This window comes from Rhinopithecus bieti, unplaced genomic scaffold, assembly GCF_001698545.2.
Source record: "Rhinopithecus bieti isolate Rb0 unplaced genomic scaffold, ASM169854v2 scaffold_18923, whole genome shotgun sequence".
In the NCBI taxonomy this organism is placed as follows: Eukaryota; Metazoa; Chordata; class Mammalia; order Primates; family Cercopithecidae; genus Rhinopithecus; species Rhinopithecus bieti.
The window spans coordinates 7254-19673 of record NW_016809208.1 but is presented as its reverse complement, the minus strand read 5'-3'; the positions used below and the strand labels follow the sequence as shown (position 1 = coordinate 19673).

The 12420-nt window shown below is 44.8% G+C and overlaps 1 protein-coding gene across 1 annotated transcript in view; it reads right to left on the bottom strand.

The window, feature by feature from the left end:
* The window catches only part of LOC108539909 (protein aurora borealis-like), a gene marked incomplete at its 5' end in the record, with an annotated part of 13005 nt that extends 1446 nt beyond the window's left edge, over window positions 1-11559 (bottom strand). The window contains 7 exon segments of the mRNA XM_017888856.1: window positions 321-635; window positions 2782-2940; window positions 3324-3376; window positions 4973-5289; window positions 10275-10483; window positions 10485-11361; window positions 11454-11559. Of these exon segments, the coding sequence (XP_017744345.1) occupies window positions 321-635; window positions 2782-2940; window positions 3324-3376; window positions 4973-5289; window positions 10275-10483; window positions 10485-11361; window positions 11454-11559 (2036 nt within the window).
* Between the last annotated feature and the right edge of the window lie 861 nt (window positions 11560-12420).

The window sequence follows — 12420 nt, the reverse complement described above, 5'->3', positions numbered from 1 at the left end:
CTTTTCAGACTAAGCTTGCCTTGACCCAAATCAGTCAGCTCAGGGACAGGCTGAATGAGACCCTTCACTGCAGGCTGCCTGCTGGGTGTGATTGAACCTCAGCATCCTATATACATTAGGGGAAAATTCCTCTCAGACCCTTGCAATTGTATGGTTGCATTCAATTAGAAGTTTTAAAATACTTTGTGTTTATTTGATGAAATATTGGATGACAGTTTTCACCTGAATATTTACTTTTGGTAATAGTAGAAATACATGTTGTTAACATTCACAAAATAACCATCATAAGCTAGTACCTGCAGAGATTGTGTTTGTGTTACATTTCCCCATCTTCCTGTGCAATTCTGAGAGTCAGGATGGTACCAGATTGCACAGTAATAGCCTCATCCCCAGGCTGCAGCCCAGAGATGAGCAAAAGCTCTGCATTATCGGGGGCAATTTTGGATCCAGAGAAGTGGCTGGGGAACCTGAAGCCTTGGTACATATTTGAGTCTGAGTAGTAGGTCAGGAGATAGCTGGGAGGGCTCGCTGGCTTCTGCTGATGAGAGTGTATTGCATAGATACCAATATTGAGGCTTCTGTGCAGGGCGCAGGAGTCTGGCTGATGCTCCCAGAGGTGCAGAGAGGGAGGGCAGCTGGGTGGGAAGAGGGAACAGTCTGGGAGCGAGAACCTGGAAACACAGACACTCATGGATTCTGAGTGTCTTTCCAGTGAGAGAAGAGCACAAGGAGAAGAGGAGCTCAGGCCACGGTGGACGTAGGCTTCTGTGGCCCCACCCATGTGGACTTGGGTTGCCTCAAGCCTCTCTTATCCCTGGCCCGTTCATCCCCAAAGAAGGGGATGCTAATGCAAATGTGTTTCCATGCAACGTCTCTCTCTCCTCCATGTATTCAGAGTCTGAGGCCTGGGCACAAGTGAATGCAGGATCAGCAAGGCTCCTGTTTACCTGAGGGGAAGGACCTGGGAGGAGGCTGATGGTGGGCCCACACAGACCACACACAGAGAGGACCCAGCAGCTGAGTCCACATCAGGGACCACAGGGCCCACCTCCCTCTGCCCACATCCATCCAGATTTGCAGTTTCTATGGGATTTCTCCATCTGTGAACACACTTTCTGGGCCCCCAGCAACTGCTCCCTGATTGTCCCTGTGGAGTGCATGAGTCTAGTCTTTGCCGTTCATGTTTTCACTGTGAGTCCATACATGTTTATTACAACATTTGATCGCAAGCACCGAGTTCAGCTAATATAGCTCACATAAATGGGATCTGTGTTTTTGAGAGATTTATCATTTCAAAATAAAGATTCACCAGGAATCTCATCCCCTTGAGTGTGAGCAGGACCTATGACTTGCTTCTGATAGAGTATGATGACAATGATGGAATATATGTAATTATATTACAAAAGATTGTAGCATGCTTCTTGCAAGGAAACTTCCCCTTACTGGCTTGCAGCAAGCATGTGGATACGCTAGGGAGGGCCATGTGGCAGGAACTGAGAGTGACCTCCCACCAGCAATCACTGTAAACTAAGGCCCTGGCTCTAGCAGGCCCCAAGGAACTGAGTTCTGCCAGTAACCACGGGGCTTGGATGCAGATGTTTCTCTGTCAAGCTTTAGCTGAGCCTGTAGCTCCAGTTGGCATCCTGACTGCAGCCTTGTGAGGCTGGAGCATGAGACTCAACTAAACCACACCCAGACTCCTGACCCACAGTAACGGTGAAGTGATAAATTTGGGTTGTTTTAAGCTGCTAAGTTTGTAATATTGTTACACAGTAATAGATAATTAATATGCTAACTGTAATCTAGTATTGACTTATCGGTACTTAATCTTAAGAACTTTTATTTATCCTGAATGATCTCTAACCAACAAACTATGTAATTTGCCAATTAGAAAAACTCATTAGAAATTAATAACAGTGAATATGAAAGTGCCATAAGAGGAATGAATTTAGAAACTCTCACTATTTGAGGCATTTAGAAAAACAAAATTTTAACATGTATATAAATAAATATTATATTGAATCTTCACACACTTATCACCAAGATTAAATAAGTATAAATACTTTGACAAATCTCCTTTATCGTAATCTTTATTTTATTTTGGCTTTTATTCAGAAGACCCTTGGGATTGGGCCAAAGCCCCCAGCCGGTATCACATTATGCTGTCACCATCTGACCAGTCCTAGGTCTCCAAGCAAACACAGAAACTTCTAACAGGTAGGAGAGTTCTTGGGGGCTTAGAGAAGGCATCTCAGGAGCCATGGGCAAGGGCCAGGCCTACTTTTTGGAGACATAAAGTTCTTCATCCCACTGTGGTCTGCAATGTGCCTAGACTATGGCTTGCAAAGTTGGGTGTGCGCTTGTGGGACAATCTCCTCAGCAGAGATTCGGGGAGTGCCACAGCTCCTGGCGTTCTAGTGGACCTGTGAGGACAGGGTGAGAGTGGGCCTTGTTGCAGTTTACATTAAGTGATGGTTGACATAACAGCATCAGACCCCTCAATTCTTAGGGAAAAGATGACAGAGAAATGGATCCTTCAGCTGCTGTTGCTCACAGGCTATTACAGTGAGTGATTGACAACCCAGGGAGGCAGAGGGCGGGTTTGTGTCTCAGTTTTCCATGTGTCTGGAGCACTGTGTGAGTGTTCATGCTTTTGCCCAAAGTTGAGCAGTAATGATCAGTCTCATCCTCAGGCTGAGCCCGCAGATGGTCAAGGAGGCTCTGTTGCCTGAATGAGAGCTTGAGAACGGAGCCAGAATCCTGAGGGCCAATCGGTGCTACCGTACATGAGGAGTTTGGGGGCAGCACCAGGAAACTTGCATCCAGTCAGCACCATTGTATCTGGTGGTGTTGCTGTTCCCAGTGCAGGCGATGGTGACCATCTGACTCAGAGACCTTAACACCAAGGCTTCCTGGGTCAGCCCAGGTTGTGCCCAGGACCTGGAGTAAAGAAGAGACAGACACAGGGAGGGTGATTCTGGAGTTCCAGCCAAGAGCATAGCCTGGCACCTGGGGAAGGGCAGAGCTCCTGCATCCTCCTTGGGCCATGTTCCTAGAATCTGAGGGGTCAGACACCTCTGTAGGGAGTGAGAAGGGAGAGGAGGAGAGGGGTCCAAGCCATGGCAGGGCACTACTGGGCTCTACCTTCTGAGATTCTCCGCATAGACAGAACACCTCTAATTGATTCTGTTCCTGCCCATACCCGAGGGGAGGGAAGTGGCCTTCTTGCAAATCTATTTTTCCCCTGACTGTCTCAGCCCAAGCCTGTGCCCTAAGTCTGTCATTTTAGGGTGTTTATTTGAAAAATGAAAGATGGGAAACACCAGGCCTGGCACTCCCCAGGGACTCCAGGGAACACCAGGCAGTAGGACCCACACTGGAGGGAGCCAGATGACTGGTTCCTGCTGAGAGCACATCCATCAGACCTCTGAAGGAGCTGCTGCATGGCACCCCTTGCTGTCCCAGGCAATGACTGGCTGTGGCTCTGGTTTACTCCATCTTCATTCCAGGATGTGGGCTGGCAAACCAAATTCTCCTGAGAACCCTGATGACATCATCATGTCGGAGAGACAGGAGAACTTGGAAAAGCACCAGCCTGTCTCCTGCCTCCTGCTCAGAAATGACCCATGTCCTGTCTGTTTATCTCATTGGCCAAAGCTAGTCACATGGCCAAGCCTGAGGACAGCAGGGTGAGAAGGCATGACATGCATTTCCAACAAACAGGGGTGTTGCCCGTTTTAAGTTAGAGCTTTACTTTATTCCCATTTTGAAGGTGAGGAAACAGAGGTAAAGTTATGCTAAGTAAATTGTCCAAGTCAGCACCGTCCAGTAAGATCCTCTGCCATGATGGGAGTGTCCGGTGTCTGCACTCTGGCATGGGAACCACGGGGCACGTGAGTTAATGATGCAATTAAAACACAGCCGGTGGGACTGAGAGATATAACTTTTAGTCTTATTCAAGTAATTTAAATTTAGACATCCACATGTAGTTAGTGGGGGTGTAATGGACACTGTATTTTCGAGGGTAAAAAAGTAGAGGTGGGACCAAATTTGATCCAGCCCTATGGGAAAAGGAAGGACGTCACTGTCCACTCAGCTCTGTCACTGCTCTTGTTTGTTGTCCCATATATTCTAAAATCTAAACTCCGAGGGTACAAGAACCTGTGTTAGATTATTATTCATCTTTGTATCCTGTGCTTGAGAAGTGCTCCCTGGAAGAATAAATAAAGATAGGTCTATATATTTTCATGAACTTTCTCTAAAAATTTAAAGTATTCATGGCACATCTGGTTTGCCAAAAGTTATACTCCACAGTGGGTGAGAGAAGATTCCATTTGAATAGGAAATGGGTTTTCTGACCCCATTTTGCGTAGAACATGATCCATCCATGGAAACCATAATTTGAGTTCTAGGCACCTGTTTTCCTACCAGACGGGAAAGCAGAAGCAGAGAGCTAATGCCTCCAGCCTCATGTCCAGCTGAATGGTACGAATGGGATTCCCTGCCAAAGCCTTCTTAATAGATGCAGCTTTTCCACATTCTCCTGTTCTCAAACTACAGTGACCCTCCCTGGGCATATAGGGAAACAGTGATACATTATTGTTTGTCATAACAGGGAGCAGGTTGCTACTGGCATCTGACTTGTGGAGACAAAAGATGTTTCTAAATTAACTGTGATGCAGAGAGCTTCCCTTATCACAAGGGATGATCCAGCCCACAGTGTCAATAGCGCCGATGTTTAGAAACATAGTTTTGAACTACGTGTGTTCCATGAAGTGATCACAAAGGGATTAGAGGATCACCCATCAAGACTTGGGAGAAAATATTTGTGTTTTGGAAAGAAAATACAGGAACTATAAACAAAATTTTAACTCCAAAGTTCAAGCAGGAGACAGGAAAATGCAGCCCTCGCTGGTGGGGACAGGCTGAGGGCAGATCAAGATAGGGACATTCAGGGGAGATTTTGTCTCACTTCCCCATGAGGCTGGAGCACTGTGTGATAACCGCTGCTGTCATAAGACTGACAGTAATAGTCAGCCTCGTCCTCAGACTTCAGCCCAGAGGTGGCGAGGGAGGCAGAGTTGGAGGAGCTGTCAATGGAGCCAGAGAACCGATCAGGGACCCCAGAGGGTCTTTTGTTATCATTGTAGATCACAGTGGTGGGGGCACTGCCCAGGCGCTGCTGGTACCAGTGCACATAGCTGCTGTCAATGCTGCCACTGCTGCGGGTGCAGGAGATGGTGACCGTCTGCGAATGGCGCGAGTGAACCACAACCTCAGCCCAGACCCCTGCAAGGGAGGAGCAACACAGAGATCAGTGAGACAGGTCAGGGCTGGTTCCCCAGGGAGAAGGCAGAGGTCATCATCCCAGGTGACATCCGGAAGCCCTCCCTGAAATTCACCTGAGGCATCTACTTGTGCAGTGAGCGAGGAGGGTGAGGAGGGAGTGGAGCCCAGGCCATGGTGGAACGCCCCAGGCTCTGCTTCCTGAGCCACAGCCAGGAATGAAGCGCCACCAGCCCTTCTTACCTTTGACTGTAATGCTCAGGGTGGGAAAGTCCCCATGCAAACTCTTTTCCCCATTTTTAGAGGGGCTGCAAGCCCCACCTTTGACCTCAGTTTATGATCTTCAGCTGAGGAAAAGATAAGACTGTAGGAAGGAGGAGACCCAGAGGAGGGCACAGAAACACCCTGCCAGATGCAGGGAAAAGGGGCTCACAACTGTGGAGCGGGAGCTTGAGCAGCCGTGAGCAGAGTGCTTTTTAGGTCACAGCGCCATCTGGTTGGATTCAGGAGACCACGTGGGGACCGTGGGCCGCAGATGGTGCTGAGCGACCATGCCCCCTCCCCGATGCCTCCCCTCACAATTCCAGCCTTTTTCAAATTGGTTTCTTTCACTTAGCGATATGCCATATAGTCTTCCATCCATGTCTCCTGTGGCCTTATAATGCCTTTTTCTTGCAGAATGACATCTCATTGTAGCATTATTCAGGGCTTGTGTATCCCATTCACCTTATTTAAGGAACACATTCCATTATTTCATGTTTTGGCAATTGTGTCCAAAAGCAGCTGTAAACATTCTGTGCAGGTTCTTGTGTGATGCAAGTATCTCATGCAGGTAAATATCTAGATATGTTGTTTCTGATTGGTGATGTTAAGAATTTGTTTTAACTTGTCGGAAACTGCTACCTGTTTTCAAAAGTGGCCGTAGCATTTTTTACTTCTCACAGCAATGCATGGATTCCTGGTTGCTCCACATCCTGTAAAGCATCTGCTGTTGTCAGTATATTGAATTTTAGGCTTCCTAATAGGAGCCTATTGTTGTCTTGGTATTTTAATTTGCAGTACCCCAGATGTATAATAGATATTTTGATAAATATTTATTTATAATTTTATTGATATAAATATAATTATAAGTATGTAACATAAATTCAAATAAGACATGTAATAAATCATTCATATATTATATAATTATATTAATATGTATGTTATATATATTAATAATATAAATCAAATAACTTCCCAGGAGATAAACCCCAGAGATAAAATATATTTTATGCTTCTTTAAACATCTAATTACTTTTATGCAGTCTGGATTATTTTAATATTATGTTGCAGATTTCTGATTTATGGTCTTTTTTTTTTTGAGATGGAGCCTCGCACTGTCACCCAGGCTGGAGTGCAGTGGCCTCACTGCAAGCTCTGCCTCCCGGGTTCACACCATTCTCCTGCCTCAGCCTCCCGAGTAGCTGGGACTACAGGCGCCTGCCACCACGCCCGGCTAATTTTTTGTGTTTTTTAGTAGAGACGGGGTTTCACTGTGTGAGCCAGGATGGTCTCAATCTCCTGACCTCGTGATCCACCTGCCTCAGCCTCCCAAAGTGCTGAGATTACAAGCATGAGCTGCTGCGCCTGGCTGATTTATGGTCTTTCTTTTAATGCTACTATGATTTGTCCTGTACTGTGTGTGCCTTTCAGCTTGATCCTTTAGAGGATTGCTTTTCATTATTCCTAACAGTTGTTCTAAGGGAGCCTACATGCTATGTCTAGTTTAGCCTTCCTGACCGTTCAGCTGCTGGGTTCAATAGGCGTTTTCCACTCTGGTGGGTGAAAACCCGGAAGTCTCTGTTTCATCTGAGCTCTAGTTTTACTATCCACCAATGGAAGTTAATTCTTTGATAGCAGTTTTTTGCTTACTTCATGAAGTTTAATTATATTTACATTTCTTAAGATGCATCCGAAGGCCAGGGGACCCTGTGCGTATATGTGGGGCCTTTTCTCTGCCTGGCTCCCTCTTCTCTCCTACTCTGCTGCTGATATACCAATCATTTCAGTTGTAAGATTTGAAATCAGTGCCGCGAGACCAGCCTGTTCTTCTTACCACTTGAGGTGTAGTCTGGGAATTGCTTCAGGCAGAACACCAGGGTGATCACAGGGCTGGCCTCATTCTCACTCTATCTCCGGGACCACAGTCATGAGCGGCCTAATTTCTGGTGTTCTAAAGAGTTGTATTTTATTACTGTGTCCTTCCTCTTATGGTTTATGGTGAGAAGACTTCTACTACCTCTTACTCTATTATTATTACCAGCTACAGTCACAGTCTGCTTTTCAGAGCCCTTTTTCCCCTTAAATTGTAAATCTTCTAAGTCTACCCAAGCCCCAAATTTCACAGTTTTGAAAAAAACAAAACAAAAAAACTCCTGCGGTGAAACCCAGTTCCTTACTTGATTGCCCTGATTAATGTAATCCAGCACCCACCTGATCCAAACAGTGTCGGGGTGCTGGAACTAAGTTTGATACAGAGACCCCAAAGGGAGTAAGCACCTGCACAGGTGAGCACAGTTCCCAAAAATTCTTCCTTATGGGTTTCCTTGTCCCAGCCATTTTTTCCTATTCAAGGAGATGTCTGATGTCACAAAAGACATGATTTTGCAATTTTAAGGATAATTTCCAAATTTCCGTTTGAATGACATTACCTATATTACCATCCTAAGCAAATAACGTATTGTACTATCCAGAAGTAGATTTTCTGGGATGCCATTTTGGAAACCTATTTCAGCCATGGGAAAAAGTATGGTCTGTTTTCTGGTCTCTTGTCTCTGGAACAAGATACACAGAGGCTGCAAAGTCTGTCCTATTCCTATTGACATCCTCGGGCTGAGGAATAAATTTGGGCCATTCTTTTCTTAGGAATCGCTCGTGTGTCAAACCCACCTGCATTCCTCAGTCCATGAAAAATGACTGAGGTGCAGGGAAGTTTTGCCCTCCCAGTCAGGACACTAACACCAAGAGGCCACATAGACAAGTGTGGCAAAGTGGTGACTGTCTTTGTGGGGTGCTTCATGCCCCAGTTTGGATTTAGTCCTCAGAAAAGTCCCTTCTGTGATGGCAAACGAGCTCAATATTTCCATAAATGTGTCCTTGGCAGGGGTTGCCTGATGACTGGCTTTGGACCTAAAGAGCACGGATGCTCCATCCATAAAAAAGCTGATGGAAAAGGGTGTATTTTTCCACTTTCTTTTTGAATTTAGAACTCAAAAGAACTTTCATAATAGAGACAAGGATCTAAGAGATCAGCTCTGTTGTTTCATTCATGTTCTTAAGTAATTCAAAGGGTCTGGACTTCTGAGATATTCAACATATTCCCCTCACCAGTTTGGCAGTGACTATTTCAACCAATAAAGCTTCCACCAACATAAAGGGGGTGCCTCCTGCTCCCAGAATGGCTCAGGTGGTCCACGGTACCAAAAGCTCACATTGAAGAGAAGCCATTTTCCTCACTGGGTATCACCTGCAAATGCAAACACCACAAAGTCATGTGGTCTTGACACAAAATGGCCTTTATTGAGGGAAGATTAGAAGATATGACTCCACAAAAGCCACAGCTTTTCCACCCTCTCATGCACCTCACAAGGAGCAAAGTGAGCAGGGCTGGAGGCGGTGGGATGGATGTGGGTAAATAGCCATCCCTGGAGCTGGTCAGAGGAGCAGCTGGCTTGGTGCCTGCTGGGTCCAGGTGTTCACACTGCATCCCTGCATGTCTACATGCCTGACCCCCATTGACAGCCCGGCGCATCAAGGCCTCATGTAACTTCCTTGGTTGAAACACTACACTCGTGTTGTCACACACACATGCTGGGAATTGTGTTTGTCCACAAGACTCTGGAGAGGGTACCTGGAGGCTTGCCCCGATTTCTCCCAGACTCTTCGTCATGGGCCTTTCTTTCTGCTGATGTTTAACATGCATGATCACATTACAATAAAGCAACAAAAACCACAACTAGGAGAACAGCTTTTATGAGTTCTGTGAGTCCTGAGGTTTGTCATGGAGCCTGTGGATGGTCTTCAAAACCCAACACACCACGATACAGGTCCTGTTTGCCAAAACTAGTTGTATCCATTTCCTATTGCTTCTGGAACTAATAGGGTGCCCTAAAACAACAGAAAAGTATTTTCTTACAGATCTGTAGGTCAGAAGTTTAATGCAGGACTCAGTGGGGTAAACCCAATGTGTCTGCAGGGGTGTGTTTGTCTCTGCAGTTCCTAGGTGAGACTTCTGTCTTTTCCAGCATAAAATGGACTAACACAACAGAATCTTCTGAAATATCACACAGAAGTAACCATAGAAGTAACCATAGGTTGAAAGAAGTGCCTTGGTATATAACAAAATTAAAATGCTAAACTTATAGGTTGCAACTAAAGCATTGTGGGCTTGTTTTTGTTTTTGTAGAGATGGGGATCTCCTTGTGTTGCCTAGGCTGGTCTTAAACTCCTGGCCTCAAGCAACCCTCCTAGCAGGGCCCTCAAAGCATCAGGATTGAGATTACAGACAAGAGCTACCATGCCCAGCAAAAGCACTGTTTAGAGCTACGTTTATAGCTATTTTACAGCTATAAATGCCCATATTAATAAAAAGATCTCAAATAAGTAACCTCAATTTCCACTTTACAAATCTAGAAAAACAGAAAGGCAAATGAAATATAATGAATGCAAGCAGAAGGAAGGAAATGAAGATTAGAGTAGACATTAATTAAACAGAACTCTGAAAACAATCAAAACCAAAGGTTTTTTTTAAAGATTAACAAAATTGACAAATCTTTCATTAGACTAATACAAAAAGTGAGAGTCGAAGAAAAAAAATCACTCCAATATTAAAATCAGTAAAAAGAGAAGACATTACTTTACTACCTTATATAGAGAAATAAAATAGTGAAAGAATAGCAGAAGCAAACTCATGCTGAAAAAATAGATAACTTTGATGATAACAGTGCCACTCACAAAATCAGTCATGGGTAAACTGCCATTATCAACCGGCTCCTTAATCCAAGTGTTCTCATCTGCTATCTCTATAGGATCAACCATATCCACAGTGTTATTGTCTTTCTCCCTTTCAACATCCTGCAACAGTGCTAAGTCTTTCTCAGAAGCACTGGACTGATTTTGTGTAACAGACAAGGCAGTCACAACCAAATGTGTACCATAACTGCCACAGGTGTATTCCCGCAGCATCCATGGCTGGTGATGAGACATCCGTGGAAGGAATATTCTCTTTATCTTCCTCATCTTCACCTTGAGTCTCAAGAGTAAAAGGTATCTGAATCAGTGAGGTCCGATACTGAGTACCACCTTTACACATCTCAAGTCTCATAGGAGACCAATTTTTAATTGGCGAGCAGCCATCTATATAAGGACTTTTGATACACGGATTAGTAATCCCATTAGAATTTGTTCCAGATGAAGCATCAGGAGAATGAAGAGTAAACGTCCTTTGTTCTGAGAGTGGGGTCTTTCCTATCTGAAGTTCAACTGGTGAGAAAGTGGGTGAAGAAATAGGTGAAGGACTAGTTATGCGTCCCAAGCTGTATTTTTTTGCACTAGCCTGAATAGGGCTAGAAGAAAACTGCAAGGGGCTCCTACACTTTACAGGTGACAAATCTATTGAATAAAACATCTCAAGTGATGTTTGAACACCACTATGAGGACTTCTGGGAGAAGCTGAAGGTAAGGAGTCAGAGATGCTTCCGTTCCCATCTAAAAACAACTTTCTTCTGAGGGATGAAGAATTGAGGTTTCCAGGAGATTGATCTGCAAATTCGTCAGCTCTAAAATAGTCACCTAATATATTTTATAAATTAAAATCCACAGGAAGAGACAGCAATGTCTGACAAACAGCATTGCTTTTCTCAGAATAAATGGTCAGCTTTTATCCAATTGGAGAGTCACTATTTACATGAGTGCATTTACTGGAATGATATTGTGAAAGCTGTTTCCCTTCATGATCAGTCCAAGGAGAGGGTACGATGTCATCTTTAGTGAAAAACTCTTCAATGGCTTTTTGTCTTTTGTCTTCCACATCTTTATCTATTCGAGAATGACTTAAGTATAAAGCTTGATGATGCATATCTTCTGGGTCTATTTCTACAGGATTTATTACAGCTAGTTGACCAATAGACCATCTAAATTTCCCTGGAGTTGGTAATTTTGATGATTTAAAAACAGAAGGACTGGTGAGAGTTTGTTCACGGAGATTAGAATAATCACTAGGACTTTCAAAAGGATTTAAAACAGGGATCCTTCCTGGAGTTTCTGGTGTTATTTGCATTTTTGATTCCTTGACATCTCCCATAACACAGAGAGAAAACGGTGCATACAAAACAAAGCCACCAATACTGACTCCAGGGAGCTCCCGGGGGCCAAGCGCTAAATCTTTAAAAGTTCACTGGAGGCTGGCTGAGGTGACTCATGCCTGTAATCCCAGCACTTTGGGAGCCTGAGGTGGGAGAATTGCTTGAGCCCAGGAGTCTGAGATGAGTCTGGGCAATGGGGTGAAATTTGTCTCAATAAAAAATACACACAAAAATGATACGGGCTTGGTGGCACGCACCCGTAGTCCTAGTTACTCAGGAGGCTGGGGTGGAAGGATGGCTTGAGCCTGGGAAGGGGATGTGGCAGTGAACTGAGATCACATCACTGCAGTCCAGCCTGGGTGACAGAGCCAGGCCCTGTTTCAAACAAACAAGCACAAACACAAAAATCCAAAAAGGTTCGGAATACACATATTTAAAAAGGCAGATCATAACAATTGCTGATAAGGATATGTACCTTACCACCCACATTGCAGGTGGGAATTTTTAAAAGAGTGGCCACTTTAGAAAAAAATTAGTACTGGCTGGGCGCGGTGGCTCATGCCTGTAAATATCAGCACTTTGGGAGGCCAGGGCGGGCGGATCATGAGATCAGGAGATAGAGACCATCCTGGCCAACATGGTGAAACCCCATCTCTACTAAAACTACAAAAATTAGTTGGGCATGGTGGCACGTGCCTGTAATCCCGGCTACTAAGGAGGCTGAGGCAAGATAATGGCTTGAACCAGGGAGTCAGAGTTTGCAGTGAGCCGAGATCGCACCACTGCACTCCAG